Consider the following 21511-nt stretch of genomic DNA (forward strand, 5'->3'; position numbering starts at 1 on the left):
TAATTTCGCAACAAATTACTTTTCACCGAATTTCGATCTTATGTACAAATTTCGTTTCTGATATTTACAGTCTCTGATGGTCTCAACCTTAAAAGCGGGGCCAGATAGTGATTTGCCGAGTGCTGTCAAAGTGTTCAAATTAGATTTGCCTCAATAGACGGTTAAGATCTCACGAGTTAGCCGCAAAATGGTTGAAAATAGTTTCAAGAGTGGACTGGCTAATACTGTATTCCGCAATGCCAAGTTGATGTCTGGAAAAGAGAGAACGTAAACACTGGTCAGACTGAGCTCGAGGAAATATGAACAGACAGAAAAGACATGATGAAATTCACCTGCTCCGTTCAAGGTGCCCAAAGACATCTGCAAGCGAGAGGCCCTGTCCATATGGCAACTGCAATAAAAGTTGAGATAAATTACAAGTTGCTATCCATACTTAACATACGCGCATATTAATCTTGTTAGAGCCACAGGTGAATCCTAGAGATCCCCGATCAACATTCATCCTACTGGCCATCGTTAAGTAGAGAGGTTTACATCGCCCCAAGGAAAAGGTACTCGGGCATCTGAAACACTTCAAAATAGACGTACCTTGCCCCACACTAACCAGAAATCAAGAATTCAGGGATAAGGGTGAGAATATGAATGGATTAGGGTCCAACCTCTCCTAGCATTTTATTTCTGAAAACTGTAGTAAACCAACTAGCATTTTATTGAATGGCTTTCAAGAGGACCGCTTTGCAAAACAAAAGAAGAAATTGAAGCTTGCATTTTCAAGATTTGAGAATGCCTCTGTGGAACTCAAATTCTCAAAACTTTTCTTGGAGATGAAAATAGTGAAAAAACCAACAAAAGTAGGCAATCTGTAACTGCGGACGACATTTATGAGAACTATTTCAACAAACTGACACTACCACAGGGTAGTAGAAAACAAGCTAAGAAAGCTAACCCTAAAATAATAATGGTTTTACAACGTAGTGCCAAATATTTTCATTTCCGTCGTGACTTTACCATTTAACATTGCATGACCAAGTTCAGAAAACTAAAGATGAAGACACTACTATGGTGTGTTAATGAACACAGGCTCCACCGACCCACTATGAAAGCTATTCTAATTCTTATGTGGCCGACACGCACTTGCACACTCATAGACAGTATTTTTGTTCCTATGTGGACCACTGATTGGCTAGTTACGGGCTCACAGTCTGAGCATTTAGACAGCGTGTTATGTTATGGACCTAATAGTATCCGGAATATGAAAAAGTTTGCATTATCCAAAGTACGTCTTTCAAACCATTGAATGCTTGATGGATTTGGACTAGACAGCAGAACAGAGATTAAGATCTATTCTTTTTTTTTTTTCTTTAAATTCCATTATCCACACAAATGAAATCAACAAGAACTACAATTTTTAACATTAATATAAGATAAATTCTACCTGGTATTTAGCACTCAAGCCATTAAACCCCTGGAATATTGCACCAGGGAATGATGTGAGGACAAATGAATCAATTGCTGAAAACTTCTCATTGGACAACCACCACTCAGAAAATATTGGCAATGGTATACCCCCTGCACAAAATCCAAGAGTAAGGAAAAATATAGCAAGACAAAGAAAAAACAACAAAGAAATAAATTTTAACCCTAAGCCCTAAACCCCGGGACCTTTCTGACATCTTCATGTCATCACACCGTCACGAAAATAGAGCAAAAATTGTACAGCAGTCTATGCCCATCCAAAATTTCCAATCAAGTAAGAAAGCCAAAAAAATTCAAAGTTAAACGAACACAAGTTAATAAGTGCATGTATCCTTCATACCATCTCGAACCAACTGCTCAATTAACTGTTCACCAATCACCCCATCAGAAATTGGCAGCGGAGATATTAGTGTCTTTATTCTTTCTTCATTGCCAAGCCATCGTCCAATCATAATTATCATTTCTCGCGACAAACTAATCTCTGCCACTGTGGCATTTTCAGCCAGAATGGAGTCTGCCCCAATGCATATTTCAAGGCCATCAAGTAAGCTCCTGGGATGGGATGGAACAGATGACAGCCATTCTTGAATAACTCGGCACAGATTTTGTAAGTCCACAGAGCTGACTTCAAAAGGTTTAACCTAAGAGCAGGCAACAAAGTTTAAAATATTTCAATGTGCCCGTATATATCATGTCCTGTTATAATTCTTTCAAACCACCCCACTCTACAATGAAGGGAAATAAGGAAAAGAAGAGAGAAATACCTCTAGCTCAAGATGATTTCCAAATCGAGTTTTCAAATGCTGGGGACTACCAATGCATCTTAATCGACCTCCGACCTTAAAAAAAATCATCATAGTGGTGATACAGTGATCTCAACAGTAGAAACAGTAGAGTAGTGTTTCAAGTCGAGTGGTAAGGTAAGTAGGTACCATGATCCCCATACGAGTGCAAAGTGCTTGAGCTTCATTCATGCTATGCGTAGTAAGTATTACTGCTGTCTTTCCTCGTCTGGTTGATAGACGAGATATCACTTCCCACATGAATCTTTTGGCAATTGGATCCATACCTAGTACCATTAATAGTCAGCAAAAATTCTAACTCTACCCAAATAAAAAGCAAATACTTTTATATGGTGCACACAATAGTTTCCATAGAAACAACGCGGGCCCAGGGGGGGGTCTAGTATACGTGTATTTCACAATCCATACCTAGTAGGAGTATCCTCTACATTTCCTAAAACATAATTTAAGATGAATTAGTTGTGTTAAAAGACATTTTCCAAGCCTTGGGCAGCACAACCTATATCAACTTTCATGCAGAAACATTTAATTGTGTTCTTTGTAATTTGAATGGAACAACAATGAGAATCTTCATCAACTTCCCATGAAAGAAATGGTTTTGGTTCTCTCTTGACATCCCTAGCTAGTTGTTGGAACCACCTGCTATCACCCCCTCATATGGCTCCGATAATTGCTTCATGATGCTTTGGCGTTCAATAAGGTTGGTTAGGTCAAGATTTATTTTCTTAGTCAGTTACCTTATGAGTGATAGCCATGGTGAGACCACATATGAACCACACAAAGAATCTCACTCATCCCCTTTTAGTCATCTTCAGTAACTTCATAAATATATGTTATGCCACAAATTTGAAGGCAGTTTCATCATATAAACAGGGAGGGAACAAAAAAATTTGAAGATACTGATCACAACATCCTATACTATAAATTGTTTTAAGGACTAGGCTAACAAGATTTTAGAGTAAGAACAATTATGTATACCTGTTGACGGTTCATCAAGAATGACTATAGGAGGATCTCCAATCATCGCAATTGCGACAGATAATTTACGCTTGTTTCCCCCACTGAGAGAAAATGATGGTTTGTTGGCATGCTTTAACAAGTCAAACTCCATTAACTTTTCCATTACAACCTGTCCAAATAGTTTCAGGATTAAGGGTCGACCAATTGATTGATTACTCAAAACTATCAAAGGTAGAATGCCAAATTCATTCCACGTATTTAGACATGAAAAATATTTGCCTTAGAATTTAGCATGATACAACTTGATTTGAAATTCTAATTCATTAAAGTCTATGCAAATAGGAAAAATAAATCTGAATTAAAGACAGGTGCTAAACAAAAATTTTGTTCTATGAACTCCGTAACCAAAACAAAAAAGTTCTATGAACTTTGGATATACATACATCATCCAACCGGTGATCTGGTACTCCTTTTATTGTGGCATAAAGCTCAAGATGCTCTTTAACAGTTAAGAATTCCAACAAAGCATCAAACTGTGGGCAAAATCCAATCTGAAATTGAATACAAAGTGAGAAACATTAGCTAGGATTTACCATAAATGAAGACAATGGAAAAAAACCTGTCTCTGGATATAAATTTATATAGTCAACCAGCACACTGCACAAACAAATATGACATCCCACAATTTAATATTTCTCGCACACTTATGCACAAATTTGAAGAAAAATTAACACATACATGTCGACGAGCAGCCTTTGGATTAGAGCATATATCCCTTCCAAATATATAAGCAGTCCCATCAGTTGGAGATTCCTCTCCTGCATGGACATTGTTCAATCAAAACGAAGGAATTGACATAATAATTCAACATTGGAAATATGCCAATTAACAATGCAGAAGCACACAAGACCAGAAAATGAATATTAAGCAAAGCAAAAGAGAAACCGTTTTACTAGTGTTTGATAGAAATCACACATTGTCAGGTTCATATGGAGAGCTATGGATGCATTGATGAAACATTATAAATAATGATATTCATCTTAGAAGACACTGAAAGGGTAAGAAAGAGTTAACTCGATTTAAGCTAATATATTCAGGGAGATGATTTCCACACACCCTTTTTCTCCCCATGCATACCCATGTTTATCCTTAGTCATTGGATCAAGTAAAGCAAAGAAGAATCAAAGGACATAAAAGGACGGGTGCGAAGAAAAAGAAAAAAGGGTGTGCAGAAATCATTTCCCTCAAGACACGGTTCCCTCAGATTTGCAGAAATCATTTTTATGACACAGAAAAAATGAGTATAAATAACAATTAACAAATCAGTAGGCAATATTATGCATTTTAAATGTTTCAACAGAAAAGTAATTATCTGATATTCTGGTGTCCAGCAGTTACATACCAGTCAGCATTGACAGAGTTGTGGTCTTTCCAGCTCCATTTGTTCCTAAAAAACCAAAACACTCCCCTTCCTGAACTGAGAAAGTCAATGAATGTACCGCAATTTTTGCACTATGATGCTTTCCTCCTGGAAACACCTGAAATTTTACAAATATTGCTTATACCATCAAGGTTGTAAATCATCACTGTCAAATTCCAAGAACCGCCAATATCATTTAAAGCATATATAAAAATACCTTCCAAAGATTCCGCAAATAAATTATGGCATTGTCAATGGAACCTGAAAGCACCCTAGTTCTTTCTGTCTTTACATCGATATCTTCATCAAGGTCAAGAGTAACATCTGAGGAACTCTTCAGAAGGGGTTCTAGATAACTTGGGGTGCCATGTTCGATACTTCTAATGTTGTTCCAACATTCCTTCAGTGTGGCTAGTGTCCACTTGTTAGAAAGTAAGAGTTCAAGCCCAAGTGTCAAAAGGAAGTAACAAATGCTCTGCCACAGGTGAGAAATTTGAATCAGCACATGCTAAAGGTACTTGCCAACCTTGTACAACTTTCTATCGAAATAGTAAGAAATTTATAAGTTACAAAAATTAAAAGTAGAGTTCAATTTGTTCAGAAGGCTGCAACCACAAGAATTTATACCCAAGATCTCCTACTTTCATATAGATTGTAGTGGGAGGTTCCAAATCCAGGATGTCTAGGACCCAGATGTCTGATTCTAGGTTTGATTACCATCATATCCCAATGGCTTAAGCTGTTAGGATATGTGTAACATGATCTTATACATAAACAACATGTGTTGCTTCAATTTCTTTGTTTCGTCATTCCACAAGGCACATACATTTACAGCTTACATTTTGACAGAATGGAAAACAATGTGACTGCAAAGTTTCAAGTGTAGGGTTTCATCTTGCTGACATGTAAATATTGGAATGGTTCTATATAGAAGAACAATTGAGCAAACCAAAACTCTATGTATGGTTATTCCTTGTTACCATTATATATCTACTGAAACGTCCACTTCTCAAGAAATATTACTTTTCCAGCAGACAGTTGCAGAAGAGTTTCCCGCACAAGGCCAAGATACATACCTCAATACCAAGATAACAAATTGAGCCACCAGTAACGTTCCAATCAAGGGCCTGATTGCTGGATTTATCTTTCATATCTTGCCGGAGAAGAGCCAGTGATGCAAGTCCATCAGCAAAGCAAAACCCTGGAGATAATCTGAAAAAGTTCTGGAAGCATAGATCTAAATGTTAGGAAGATAAGATTGTATCGACACGACATCAGTACCCAGTTTTCTATATTGAATCACGATATTTAGAAAGAGGCAAGCTCAAATTTCTAGAATATCCCTCCATCAGTTGATAAACAATTCTAGACTCATTGCTCCTAAAATATTAGATGGTTCACACCAATAAAATGCTTTTACGAATTAAAACAGAATAATTGGGAAACAATAGTAAGATCAAGTGCAACATTTCAATTAGTCCTACTTTTCTAAATGAATCAACATTTTGAAGTAAATTTTAAAAAGACTAGCTAGATAATCTTCCTGCAGAGTGTTCATTTTATATATACATATGTTTTCCACAAAACCCAAAACTTCACAACAAAGTTAGACGTGGTAAGTGTAAATCAAAGTATTAAAGTAATAAAAGCAGTAGCACTAAGAAGAATACCAATAAAAGATAAGTTACATGTGTGTAGGAATACAACCTTAAGAAAAGAATTTGCACTTGCTGTTGTCTTTATAAGTCCCATGATGAATGAGATAACCATAAGAATGAGTCCCGTAAAGAAGTGGACCAAGAGAACCACATTCTGGATATGAATAAGCATATAAGTACAACGTTAATAACCAAAAGTTGCAAGCTTAATGTCTGAATGTGAGAATAAGAGAATGACACATGGAAAATACACCACCTGAGCCATACTGTGGTCAGAGAAGAAAAATGTAAGGCAATATGTGGATGATGCGATTGCTAATCCATACGCTAAAAACATGACAACTGTTGACAATAAATATCCGCTTCCAATGAACTGCTCCAGACCTACATACAGTTTTCTTGTAATATAAGTAAACCTGAAGATATAATCAATGTTTGATGGAACTCAAGAAAAAATAGAACAAGCGTGGAGCTTAATGCCCTTAATTGGTGTCTTCTGTTCGTGTAGATTATGTTATGTTATATTATCCCGTATCGAAACAGTCTCTTATTCAGCAGACACTAAACAAACAAACAAAAATGTGAATAAACATTTTGAATGCTGCCAATTTTCAGATTTTAACATAAGAAATGACGACATTCTCTTTTACAAAAAATATCAGTGATGAACTGAAGTTGGAGGTTCAAATTCGTACAAGAATAAAGGGTGAAGAACTACAAGTTTAAAGACATACCAAAGATGTAAAAAAGAATTATTGCAAACAATGAAGGAAAAAGGAAGCTGATGAAGTCCCATATGAAAGTAGAAGCCCAATATGAAAGAATAGAAACCTGAGGATGAATATAAAACAATTTGGTTAATCTTATGAGTCAGTAATGAATGTACAAGCGGATGGTTATTTAACCAACAGACAAACGTACCCCACTAATCAGTTGTTGGTGTTTGGCTTTTACTTCACGCTCCTGCATCAGTCAACCAAAAAAAATTTCCGGGGTAAGGAAATACTCAGAGCAGTATAGAACATACAAAATTACATTGAACAACTCTTAGGTAGGTACGTAGTTTAATTGACATAAAGTTTTTGTCATCAATATTGGAATCTATTTCAGTTGAAGCCAGGTTAGCAGTTGCTTGCTACAAGTAGGTATAGTGCTGTCTGGGAGTTGGTTGTGGTTGTTTCTTTATTATAGCCCTTATGTCATTGTAGTGGTCAAGGTCATTGTAGTTGTCATCAATAAAAAGTTGCTTTCTTGTACTAGAATGATGTAGTACATGAAGGGTCATTGCTTTGTGATGTACATTGTATCTGCTAGTATAATGTATCTTCATAATGTGCATTTATTGCTTGGCCTAAATGCATAAATAGTCTTAATCCATCATAAATGTATCTAGTGGATTAAGATTATAAATAAGACCCTTTGTAGCCTGGTGAAGGCATTCAATATTTATGAATTCAATACGTCTATGAAGAGACTCTTCATTGGTTTCCCTAACTAGAGTTCTACTCTGCATTCCTAGAATTCTCTTTGAGAAATTTAGATTATCTTTTACCACTTCCACTACATATACAATTAAACGCCTGCCAATACTAATATAGTGAGTAAATACTAAGGCATCTTCACTTACAGCTGTAACTTCAATTAACCATGTCCTAACGACTAGTGTTAAACAGTACAGTAAATCACTCAATTATGAAGCAAACACATTCGAAGTGGACTGTTGAAGGTATGTCACATTACCTTCACAATAGGAACGGCAAATGATGCAGGGATGAATGAAAATGCAATACTAACAATAACTGCAGCTGAGAATGCATCCAAATCCTGCAAAATGAACACAGGTAAATGTGAAAATTCACAGATCCTCCCATCTGTAATTGAATTGAACCCTATCGAAAGAATGAAGAGGTTTAAAACCACAACTGCACCATGAATGGCCACAGAATTGTACAGTTTACGTTTACCATATTTAACATTGAAAACCCAATCAGTGTTACATAATTCATTGAAGAAAACAATCCTGGCATCACTATACTTAAATAAATTGGTTATGACAAAGGACAGGAGGAGCAGCTTTGAGAATTTGAACATTCCATTACATAAATAAGTCTCACTTATTCCGAATGTTACAAAATGAAAATTAAAGTAGTTATTCAATCAACACTGAAGCCAAAAAAAAAAATTATTTATAGAGTGAGAATGACTTTCTTAGTGCTTAAAGGGTGAACTTGAAAACAAAATCTTAAGAATATTACTGAATGGAAATAACATACATGACGTTGCAGATGTTGGCTATTTGTCATTGGGAGAGGGTGATTACGCGTTTGGATTGTCATATTCTTATTACGAGCAGCAAGCCTAAGAATTGCAGCATTCATTAAATTGATAAAGGTAGGGGCAGCATGCTGACAGGAACTGTTGTGTAGCACAGTGTACCCTAAACTTCCATCATCATTCTGATCATCCATCAAAATTGCCCCATACCTACATCATGCATACATTACAGTGAAGCAAAGAACCGTAAATAAGAATTTCCAAGCTCATCATAGTCAACTAGAAATTCAGCTACTGATTTTGTCACAAGAAATCATTCATTCAGATTATTGCTGTGGAAAAATGTAGATGGAGCTCACAGTTGAAGAAGAGAATGTGTGCAAAATTTGTGAAATTAAAGGATTGCTAATTTGCTAATGAAACCAACATGCGTAGCCAAAAGGATCATGACTTGCACTATTAATTTCACAATTTTGTGTCCCATCTTTGATATATGACCAAATATCTACCTCAATCGACTTGCAATACTAACAAGATTGATGGGTAGATGAAATATATCTATACTATCACAGGGCCCACCTATTCTGCTCTATATATCTCATCTACACTAGATTGAGTTCCAGAACAAATATTATGATTTCTTACAGATGCAAGCTTCCTGTGTAGGGTAAAGGGTACTTATTGTAAACATATTACATTGACACAAAATTTAGAGAAAAAATTAGTAAAGGGGAGACTCATGAAAACCTCATTTTCAAGAGACCTATAAAGAGGGGAAGAGGGGAGGTATGGTAGGGGAATGCAATAAATTTGCGAAGAAGGAAAAACTTTAAATTCGGTTTAACACACCTTGACTGGTAAGATTCGTTAAAGCTAGACATTAAAAATTCGCTAATTGAAAGTAAAACAGGTCCCATGGTTGGCCCAGCTGCCTCAACTGCATCATCCAATATCTTATCTGAATTAGGGAATCTATATGCACTAGGTCTGAATTCTTGTATCCAACCCCCTTTAACATACTGTGCAACCTGCACAAGCAATAGCTTTTAAGCGGCAATGACCATTGATTTTGCAAGCTATGAGAAAACAATTGACAGGGGTACCCCCACAACTCTGTAGGGTACAAAATGAGCATAATAAAAAATGAAAGTCAAAGTGATTGACAAACCTCCTTTGCAATAGGCAAGGACAGATTAAAAGGGATTGGGCCACCACCACCACCACCTCGTAATAGTGGATTAAAATGTGAAGTTGTAAATGTAACAGACTGCTGATCAGGATGTGGCTTGAGCTTGAGAAACAGAAGACCGAAAAATAAGAAAACTGCAGGAATAACAAGCTGGAAAACAATTGTTTTCCGGTCTCTACGAGCAGATATTGCCCTCTTTGTGAGCAATGCTTTAGAATGTCGCCAAAAAGTTGACCTTGAAATGAAACAACAGCTACAGCAATGACCACCAACAAAGTTTAAAAAACTTAAAACTGTAGCGACAACCAAACCACAGGCTCTTCCCACTATTCTAAATAAGAACCCAAGAATCTCTTTATAATATCCAAAGGATTTTTTTGACTCAGAGATCTTTTTGGGAGAAGAATCATGAGAAGACTGAGAAATCAAAGAATCAAGACACTGTTGACCAGTCTTCTGTTCAAAACTAGCAGCTTCAGCATAGTCGCATCCTGCAACCCTCAAGAATACCTCCTCCAAAGTTGTTACAGATATTCCATAACTTTCAATGCCCAAATAGTCCTTCTCCTCGCCAGAACTTGTTTCTGAGTTTGATGTAGATCGTTTCATGCAATTCTCAATTTCCCTAAACATACATTCAAAGGATGATGCGGATGCCAAAGGAAGCTTAAAGGAAATCTCCGTTCCTACCTGCACAGGAATACAAAACCCCACATATAACTTACAGTACTATTAGCAGTTTAGATATGCATAATAATTTGTTAACTAATAAACTATAATGAAGTAAACACATATATCAGTTGCCCTCCCTCCCAACCAAGGGCAGGGGAACAATCAAAAGTAAGAAACCTATTTTTTGTCAATAAAGAAATAGTAAAGCTACAGAGACATTATTGTAAATGATCACTGATTTAATAGCATCTCTACTTTTATTAAATCAGCATGAATGCTTGAGTCATAGATGTGATGAGTACCTCGCTCACACATGTTGCTGATGGGATATGGCGGTAAACAATGTCAGAAGCTACACAGGCAGTAGGTGTCGACTGACATAAAAAAGAATAACAACGCATAGCATGTTAGAGTGGTGCAATGATAAGAGATACCAATCAACAGAATCCAGCAAAAGATGAACAGAAATAGAGGCATTACTTTCACCAAGGTTAAAGTATAACCAACCCCGTACTGACGCTTCAAGAAAAGGGAACTGTGAAAAATGAGAATTCAACATGAGAAAGTTGTATAGCATATTCACAGCAATATGCATTAAAATTTTTATGCATGGGTGAAGTACAGAGGAACATTCCAGATAGTGAGTTCTATACATACATATAGTTGAGCTTTTAAGTGGACAGAATACATATCCCAAATATAAAAAAGGCACGTAATAATTTCAACCCAATACCAAAAGTAATTGTCAGTTAAACCATGCTTCTTAACTCACGGAGAATATATAACTTGATCAGAACAAGGATTCAGATAAGAACTTAGTCAAAAAAATAACTCAATAACAAACTCTAACACTATAGGCTGTGTTTGAACAAGTGAAACCTTCCGCAACATTTCAAGGAACCATTAGCCATGATGGCTATACGATCTCCAAGTACTTCAGCTTCATCCATTGAGTGCGTTGTCAGTAACACTATCCTTCCCTTTCTGATTTTTTTTATTAGCTGCCATGTCAAGCGCATGGAGTATGGATCCATTCCACTAGTAGGTTCATCCAAAATTATAACCTGAAAATGGAAACAATAAAACTTTCCAACCCATTCCAACATGGGAAAGTAACAAGATAGTGCCATTTAAATTTTGTACTACCTTACTGTTTCCTATCAGTGCAATTCCAAGAGACAACTTCCTCTTCATGCCTCCAGATAGAGCCCTCACAGCAGTGTTCATTTTATCAGCCAAACCTACCTGATATAATCACATATGATAAAACAAATCTCTTAATTTGATTATGAAACAAAAAATTGTCCCCATAAGAATGTTATACAGCAATAAAATAAAGGTAGCATGGCATTATAATGGCATTGATAAAATCAAATATTCTGAAAATACCGGGACCAAAAATTTAGTACTGTGACTTCTGTCACAGGATAAACATGTAAACTCACATAGTAAGAAAAAACAGATGTTTGTTGCACATGAAACTTCAAAAACAAAGAAATTGGATCCCAGAAGGATACCAAACAGGGCCTAAGATTCTGGAATCAGAATGTATAAACATAAGATACTGTGCTGTATGTGATACTTCAGTGGCAAGAAGAACCAGTAGCTCAGACTAGCAAGCAGAACCATGAAGGAACACAGCTCTGCAATAATAACTTACTTGATCAACCATATCAACAACAGCGCCGTTCAGAAGATCTTCCTGCACACCCTTCAGTATAGCAAATATTTCCAAATGTTCCCTCACCTGGACAAAATATTAAAATCAGAGATCACTGCATGTGTGTGTTTCTAGGTATCACAAAATATCATTATTAATCAAAAGCATCAACTGAAAGAAATATGATATGAAAAGTACAAGAAGCATCAATAAATTATCAGTATCAACCCCATATTCTTTCGGTTGCAGGGTGATGCAGTTTGAGGGTCATAAAAATGAGATGAGATAGATAGATTCTTTTGGATTATTCAGGGTTGTGGATAAGGATAAACTATAGGTCGTAAAAGGTCGTACCCAGTGCACAAGGCTCCCGCTTTACGCAGGGTCTGGGAGAGGTGAATGTCGGCTAGCCTTACCCCCATTTATGGAGAGGCTGCTCCCAAGGATAAACTATAGGATCAAGTTAATTTTTGGTCAGCCCCAGCAGCCTCGGCCACTGTAGAAATCAGGAATTCTTCCTTGTCAGATTTTTTGTTTGGCTAGAAATCTGATCTTTTAACCCCTAGTGTGAAATTTAGGTAGCTTATAGAGTTTTGTTGTTCACGACTTAATATTTTGATTTACTTATCAAAACATAGTTACGACACGAACTGATTCTCTAAGCACCCGGAAAACCATTTTTCGCAACAATCAGCGTCCAATAAATACAATATAACTACTTGGAGATAGTTACTTTTTCCTTATGAAACAAAATCAAATGGTTGGGAGAGTGAGTTAGAGTTCTTAAGCATCTAATCATTTGATGAACTCCACCTACTTCACATAAAATACATTACAGTACCCATAAGATATCTTACAGCAAATTTTTTTAGCATGTAGACGATAAAACATAATCTTGCTAGTAGCTTCAAAGGAATTATCAGATTCAAGGATGGACAACAGAGCATGCTTCTCACTTACTGTCAATTCTGGAAAAAGGATATCACTTTGAGGACACACCCCCAATTCCTTTCGTATCTCATCCTACACATTCATATTAAACATAAAATATCACACTTTTGAACTGTTCCAAATATTAACAAAAGCAAGCAGAAGGTGTTTGATGGGAAAGATATAAAAGAAAGCCTTTGGTATCACATAGACATATATACAGGAAGATACTTCAAAGTGGACCAAACTGTCCAGTTTTTACATCCCACTGATGGATCATCCTTGCAAAAGATTAGCTAAACTGGAAACTATGGAATCAATTAATGGATCAAAGAAAATAAAGAACGGAGTGTATCCAATTATTGAAGAAGATTACTGAACCCTACAACGTGTTGGCTAATGATCGGCCAGCTTCTCATGTCATATTCTTATCACAGAGATGGTAATCTTCTTCAATCATGTTGTACGAGAGTCAATTAGGGTTGAGTAAGAATGAGGACACCCCCAAACTTTAATCCCTTATTTTACCACTGCTTAATGCTTTAGTGATGCTTGTTAAAGAAAGATTACCATGTCTGTAACAATATTCTTCCCGAAAACCAAAGCATCCCCTGAAGTAGGGCGAAGAAGGCCAACAAGCATTGATATCGTTGTGCTTTTACCAGCCCCGTTGTGTCCTTTCATTGACAAAATTTGAAATCAATACAAACAAAATGATGCATCAAGGACTATAAAACTCTATTTACTTGTTTTCATTTTCTAGTCAATGACAGTTATGAAATGACTATTTATATGTCTCATTTGGTAATTGGCATGTACCACAGCTTCTGCTTAATATGTTTGTGCACGCCCAGATTGCATGGATAGACCTAAAATGTCAACATAATGGTGAGTAGCATATTGAAAACACTCACCTAGAAGAGCAAGAATCTGATTTTCATACATGGTGAGCTCTAATGAGTTAACAGCACAGCATTTCCCCTTTTTACTGGCATAAACCTTATGCAGATTCCTTATTTGGATGCATCTACAAGTAGACAAAAAACGTAAAGAACAGAATAATGAATTTTTAAAAAAAGAAATTCCCAAGAATTCAAAAATTAAACAGACCTACCTATGGTCAAGCTCTTGTTGTTTCATGTCAAAGGTTATCGCTTCCACAGATGCTCTGGCATTATCTTTCCCAGAAAAACTTGCCTTCTTGCAGTCCTTGTCATGGCTATTAACTTCTAGACTGGAATTGTGATTATTAAGTTCCTTAATGCTTGGATTTTTCCAGAAGCACTTCTGAAAAATGAAGTTCCATGGATATCTAATTCCATTCTCCCTCGGAAGGACCTGATCACATAAGCCAATTTTGAATTCAAGAGGAGGATTCTACAGTTTACATTCAATCTTTACCACCTAAAATATAATTGAACATAATAAGTTGAAAATAAATAACTAATGGACATTTGGTGGTTCAAGATTCTTAGACAACCAGTGGATTCTCAAAAGATTAAGCTATCAGGGAATGGAATAACGATCTATTTTTAAAACTAACAAAGGGTAATTTAACCTCGTTCTCCAGATGAAGCCAATATTATATCACAATGTTTGGTAGTTTTTTCCCTATTTTTAACTTCCTTGAACAATAAAATATTCTAGACTCTGATTACATCCACATTTCTAGCCTATATGGCATATTGACATGTTATCGATCCATCTATTCGAACATTTAGGAAACTCTATTAAAATATGGGATTCCAAAATATATACCTTGTCCAGATAAAGACCAATTAAACAGTAGAGCAATGCATCGAGCAACATCATCAGTAGACAGACCAGAAAATTCACTCCAGATGATGCCTACAACGATAATAGTACTCAAAATTAGAACACATTGATAGAGGTTAAAATAATTTTGGTAGGAAATGACCCATATTCACAATGTACCCGCCATATGTTGCTCCAACGAAGGCCAACATGAGCACGCTCATAATCAGCAAAGTTAATTGACCCTAGAGCAAATGCCGTGGGCGAAAGCAGAGAAGCAACAACCTTTAATATCCTGAAAGAGAAAATGTATATGAAACCCATCTGCACTACAGAATTTGCAGACCATTAAGAAGGGGGAGGGGGTAGGAGAGAGAGGCACCACAGAAATGTACAAAGCTCAGAACTTACATAGGGACAGCCTCATCATTGACAGAGTAGTAAGGGAAAAAAGCACCCAGAAAAGCAAGGGTCCCAACAGCAACAGCTGTCTTTGCCCGTGTGAAGCATGTCGAGATTAAAAATGACAGCATAATCGCGCTCAGTCCGAAGAAGAAGAAGTAAATGAACACAACTGACTTATCACTATATTTGAAAAGGTTACCCATAGTGGAAACTGTAATGATTGCAGAAGAAATAGCGAACTGCAGAAGAAATCAAACAATCAGAAAGCAGTGGAAAGTCCAAATTTCTTTTACTTTACTCTTTCGCCAATGGAACTTAAACTAGATTAAGGAATATAACTTATAGTTGACCATCGAATGCAGTTTCCCAATCCTTAAAGCAAATGGGCTCAAAGTTGAGAATAAAAAAAGTAAACCTAATTTCTCCATCTTCTGGTCTAGTGTACCTAATTATATTCATGATCTAACCCAACCCACTACTGATATGCTACACTAACACTATGTGCTTAAGAAATCTAAGGACACACTTCCTTGCCTTGTAAATTGATCAATGCTAAGGACCCTATCATTGTGTGACACTGCAAATAGTAGAGCCATGCAACAATAGTTAGATTTCTATGCAACAATAGTTAGATTTCTATGAAAAGCCAAAGAACTGAAAGTTCGATATTGAAGTGCATTAAAAAATTCTACTACAAATGCAAAGAGCATGCAAAGTGGAAATTCAACGAAAATACAAAAGAACAGAGAACCAACCTGCAAAGCATATGTAATGAACCATGAGAGATGGAATATCCCGTCTTTTAGACCCATCATATAAAGACCTTCTTTTATCTTCTGTTCCTGAAACATTGCAAGGACAAAAAAGGGTTGCAGTCCAAAGATTTCAATCCAAAACATACAAATCAACATAGAGGATGAAAAACGACACTGGCCCAAAACATTAACAAAGGTAGAATACATAAATAAATAGAAACAATATGGTGACTAAGAAAATCATCATCTTTGTACCAATTAAAGTTATAATAACAGTTACCAAACCTTCTCAAACACCGAATAGCTGATCAACCGAGAAATTGGGTAGAGGAATCCCAGAAGATACCTGATCATCCAAGTTCCAGATCAACCAAATAGAGCTTGTCAGAACATCTGAGCTAACAAATATTGACTCCCAAGTCCCAACACGGATAATACAAAATTATAAAAGAAATGTAGATATACAAAATTCAAGGTATACGTACAATACACCCATCACACTTTTTATGATGGACTGGAACTCATCATCAGTGTATTCACGAGTTGGAAACGGGACTATTCGAATGTTTGATGGGCTGTAATGCATCCATGGAACGTTTAGAAAGGAAGGTTCACCAAAGGACAGCGATGAAGGAAGTTCTATATCCTTGGTGTCAGATTGTTGGGCCGCAAAAATAATAAATGAATCCAGTACTTGCTGGAGCTGCAGTTGTACAAAGGCATTAGAAAAATGGATGCGGTTTTTTCACAAATATAGTCGACGCAGTTTCACCAAAATTTTAATTGAAGAAAAGGGATTCGTCAAAGCTGTGAAGAAAATAAGTTGTGAAGAAAAATAGTAAACATATTTAATATGGAAGAAATTTAGAAGATGCACTGTCATTGAATAATAATCGTTAAACTTGTAAACGAGCTTCTTCGCATATTTTGATTTACATAAGTTTTTTAGAACATTAAAAGCCTGCTACTGACATATAGTTAGGAAGAAGCTCCATTCAACAACTAAAGGAACAAGTGAAATTAAGAAAACAAAAATCAATAACTGAACAATGAATGAAGCAACATTACAGTTAAAAATCCACTAGCGCTGTATTGCATGGTCGGAACAGCATTTACGCCAAGTTCCAAGTCATTGAGGTAGGGGCCATTCGTGTCCATGATGGATTTGACATCAGGAAATCCCGAGAAAGCCCATGTGTGATTAAGACGTATGCTATAATCAAATGATTGAGGACCTTGATCATGAAATACAACTGCTCCTTTGATTTTTGGATTCAAGCAATTCCTAAACAAAGAGTGGAATTTACTCAGTCACACAGCCAAATTCAATAATGCAATTCTCATAGAACCAAACAGGCTGAATTCATTAAACCAAAAAGCCATCCAGCTAATAATGGTCAGCAATTAAGAGAAACAGTACAGCAATGAAAGATGTTTCAAACTATAAGCATAAGTCAGATGGCTAGGTCCTTTTAAGGGGGATATTGGTGCACAAAAAAGAATACCACAACATGATTTAATTTGTGCATCATATAAATCATTTCAAAATCATGCATGTATGATAGACCTCACATCTAAATCCATGAAGATGTGTGCATCATATCCAGGAAACCAAAATCAAATTCAGAAGAGGAAAACTATAATGCACCAAGTTAGTAACAATATCTACAAGAATGAAAGCTTATTCACATCAATCAAGCATGCAGGAAAAGCTACAGTCATGCAGTCCAAGTGACCAAAATATGTAAGAGATTAAGAAGGAAACATTTGAGCCGCACTAGAAAGTCAGCAAAAAAAAAAAATTTGAAATTTGCAGTTCCTCACTAGTCTTTTACAGTCCATCAGTCCCAATTATAATAGAACATTTTAAGAAAATTTCAACTGTACTGTGATACAAAAGTATGACTTACAAGATTTGATTGCAGGTACCATAGAGATCTGAGCGTATGTAGGTTTCCAGCTCCTGTTCATCTTTGTAAACTCTAGAAACACGCTGTGAGTATGAAATGTGCATTAATTAGCTTGAGTCATCAAAACTTTGCCAAGGAAATTAAAGGAGGACACATTGTAAAATCTGTTATTTTATTTCTCTATTTGATGTAAGAACGCTAAATCTATGCAAAGGCCTCACTTAAAATGTTCAAGAAAGCTATATGGCAATAAAAAGCCAGAATTTTGCATTTAAATGTACAGTTAAAAAGTGGAAGAAAATGAGATTCTTCTAACAAATGAAAAACAGTAGAATTCACAACTATTGAACACTGGATCAATCATTGGAAACTACTAATAAGAATATATAATGCACTTGTGAGTTGTGACAGAAAACCTAGTTTTCACCATCATGTGTATCCAGGTAGTTTCCAGTGTGTCTGAACCAATGCTATGATTTAGAATTTGAGATAAAACATAATCAAGAATTGCCTACATTAGTTTGTTGATGAATGAACCATATGTCAACAGTATTTTGTTTTCTGTTTTGGTTTGGTCTTCTTGACCAACCTCTTTACCTGTTACCTTTGACCTTAATACAATCATTCTTTATCAAAAAAAAAAAAAAAAAAAAACCATATGTCACATTAGCCCCAAAATTATTTTTCTGAAGATGAAGCATTCCTCTACATGAAAACACCATTTTAAAAACTAGGGTAGGATGGTACAGTACCCAAGATGTTTGTTTAGCAATATTATTTTGCTTGATTGAAATCAGTATAGCGTTGATACTTAACCGTGGGTAAAATAAAGTCCGAACCAATAACATCCAATCTATCTAGAGTTGTAAAATAAAATTCATACAAGGCAAAGAATTCAATGTCAATATTTTGCAAATAAATTGTGAAATAGAGAAGAGGTGTAAAAAATTGGATGCACTAAAGAAAATAATGCATCCAATTAAACATTAGCACAGAAACACAATCACACATTACAAAATATGGAAGTAGCATGCAAAAGAATGTTAAAAATTGTTACCTTCAAGAGGGGAAATTTAACCGACATTATGTTAATCATTGACCTTGTTTCTTCTGTATCTGGTGCAAAAGCCAGAAACTCTTCCTTATTCAACAGTAATTCCAATACTTGTTCAAAATTAGGTGACACTCCTTTGCCCACTTCCACAAACATCCCATTCCGGATATACCTGGTTAAGCCTTGTAAAACTTAGTTGTAATACTTCTAACAAAATAAGAAATTTTGTGAAACATCCATTTAGGTTTTTGAGAGAGTATTGCTCAAAGTAAAACACCCCTTAAAATATAGATAGTACTAAATCAGGTAACAAGCACATAACTGCATGCAGCACACACACAACATGCATGCAAGGACACTACACACATAAACACAATACATGAATTAGCCAAAGTTTGTCAACACTTACGGCTGCGCTGGATGAATCTGTGTATCAACATGCATCCTCACAGCTATTAACAACAACATCACCACTGTAGGAAGTAATATCTGGCAGAAAATCATTAGAAATTTTTAGATTGATTTCATCAACTGTTATACACAAATTTTATCCAAAAAAATTAAGAAATGAGAAATATAAGCAGAAAAATTATTCTAGTTGGAACAATTATGATAACACAGCCAGAAAAACTGCCACTTTGTAACCAAAACTCAGAAGGAAAACAGTAGATTTTCATCATTTAGTTTTGAAATTAAAATTAAGGAAGCATAGTAGAATAAAGGAAACAAAAAAAATACGATGACAACAACTTACTTCAACATAGCTTGACCCCAACTATTTGAGGTCGAATAGTACATGAATCCTAGTTCTCCAACCTTACGCTATATTTTTTTAAGTCACACTCTACCTTATCATTCTTAATTACCACTACCCATGTTCTTTCTTGTCTTCCTTTTCCCCTGGCACTAGCCTCTCTGCTCATTAAGTCACTCTGCTAAATGGTGCATCCATTGAACTTTGATGAACACAGACAACCCACCATAGTCAGTGAACTATCATTTTTATCAGAATATGTGCTAATTAACCTTCTAAGTTCATTTCAAATCCTATCCTTTCACGTCTTCCCATACACAATATCAACATGCTCACATCTTGTTCAGTTCTGGTTCCATATGGCATAGCATCTATCAGTTCTTCTGTAAAATTTACCCTTCTATCCTAAAAGTATCCAATGAACATGTACACTCCACAATTTAGCTATCTAGACGGGATGCAGTTACTGATTCATGATCTGGCATTTACAAAACAACCACATAAAACAACGAAAAAAATTATATTTTCCAAAAGGCATAAAATAGTATGGATGTGATTCTAATTGTGCATCTTGATCAGTTGGATAGGTTCTTAGTAGATATCGATGCAAAGCTTTTGAAAATATGTTTGCATATGCTACATTCCTTTATCATTTCGTCCAAACGTAGCAGTGCCTATAAGTACATGAACTTTTTAGAGTACTCATTCACTCTCATTTTATGAACCGCATCATCTTGAATTTCTCAACCCTCATGATTGATCTGATAGAGAGAATTTCACTATCTGGAATCACTTGACCCTTGAATTTCACCGCCTACCTACTCTTCTTTTCCTACAGAACATTACATATAATCGTTCTAAGATGTAGTTCCTTTACAGTCGTCGGTCGGATAACTCGAGCTTTTCTCCACAACTCTAATTTAGAAATTATCCTCTAAAAATAGGAAAACAAATGTCACCAAAACAAAAATTACCAAAATTGAAATGAATTACAGAACAAATGCGGCTATAATTGCTGAGCGATTATTGAAATTTTACGAATTCCTGAACGAATTACACACTAAAATCAAACAAAAACAGACAAAAAAACTCCGAATTTCTGGTGATCACGTAAAAGCATAGAAGAAAAATCAAGACTGGAAACATTAGCAAACAAATCAAGATCAAAACTAGAACAAATTCAAAAACTGAAACAAAAAGTAGACGGAATGAGGAGGGAGAGAGAGACCTCAGCGCAGGTGACGAAAGGGTGACGAACTTTGAGAAGCCAATTCTTCCATAGCATAATCTTCAACTGCCTCCGTCCGGTCCCCATCTCCGCTGCAAAGTTCAAACCCTAGTAGCTCGCAACCGTACAGAGTCCGGTTTTCCTCTTCGTTTTCCGCTTTCTCTCTCTCTGCGTTTCAGAATTTAGAGAGAGAGAGAGATACAAAAGTAGAGAGGGGGTGCTGACTACGAGGGCGGAGGTGGCAACTGGGAAATGCTTGAGTAAAAGTCCAAATTAGACATCTGTTTAGTGTCAGGAGCATCTCTCTCTCTTTCTCTCTCCTCTCTCTCTTTCTCTCTCTTCTCTCTCTGTCTGTTGAGGATTGGTGAAAGAGATAAAGGAAAAAGTAAAGAAAATATAAAATATAAAAATATGAAAAAGAAATCGTAACGACAAAAGCAAGGAATTTTTGTGGTTTTTAGAAATAACTAATTAAAATTAAGTGTTTGTTTGGAGGGGTGGGAATATTAAAGTGGACTCGGTGGAAAAATTGTACGTTTGCGTTTGGCTGAATTGGGTGCTTTGGTTTGGTTTGGACTGGGCGGCGGAGGCACCTTCCCGTTGCCGGT

The 21511-nt window shown here is 36.1% G+C and overlaps 1 protein-coding gene across 1 annotated transcript; it reads right to left on the minus strand.

Annotated features, from left to right (window-relative positions):
• Positions 1-21511, minus strand: LOC103449760 (ABC transporter A family member 1). Its single transcript, XM_008389085.4, has 40 exons — positions 20904-21511; positions 19331-19410; positions 18925-19093; positions 17868-17950; positions 17026-17242; positions 16443-16660; positions 16243-16303; positions 15958-16044; positions 15209-15441; positions 14978-15092; positions 14801-14890; positions 14157-14380; positions 13957-14069; positions 13613-13719; positions 13073-13135; positions 12113-12199; positions 11599-11697; positions 11332-11516; positions 10933-10987; positions 10755-10826; positions 9760-10470; positions 9441-9619; positions 8591-8801; positions 8058-8141; positions 7239-7280; positions 7052-7148; positions 6574-6701; positions 6367-6471; positions 5736-5882; positions 4877-5134; positions 4642-4777; positions 3978-4057; positions 3683-3790; positions 3258-3408; positions 2409-2545; positions 2241-2315; positions 1817-2117; positions 1436-1569; positions 333-391; positions 1-251 (listed from the first exon to the last, which is right to left on the minus strand). Exons 1-40 carry the CDS (start codon positions 20988-20990, stop codon positions 170-172), a joined length of 5670 nt encoding a protein of 1889 aa, XP_008387307.2. The 5' UTR covers positions 20991-21511; the 3' UTR covers positions 1-169.

The sequence above is a fragment of the Malus domestica genome, chromosome 12, assembly GCF_042453785.1.
Source record: "Malus domestica chromosome 12, GDT2T_hap1".
Classification (NCBI taxonomy): Eukaryota; Viridiplantae; Streptophyta; class Magnoliopsida; order Rosales; family Rosaceae; genus Malus; species Malus domestica.

Excerpts from the sequence above, each read along its gene's own strand:
- LOC103449760 (XM_008389085.4), bottom strand. The coding sequence starts at position 20,990 with ATGGGGACCGGACGGAGGCAGTTGAAGATTATGCTATGGAAGAATTGG. Across the intron at positions 15,442-15,957 it reads TCATTACATATGCTTTGCAG|TTCGCTATTTCTTCTGCAAT; the intron begins GTTGGTTCTCTG and ends TTTCTTCTGCAG. Across the intron at positions 14,070-14,156 it reads CAACAAGAGCTTGACCATAG|ATGCATCCAAATAAGGAATC; the intron begins GTAGGTCTGTTT and ends GTCTACTTGTAG.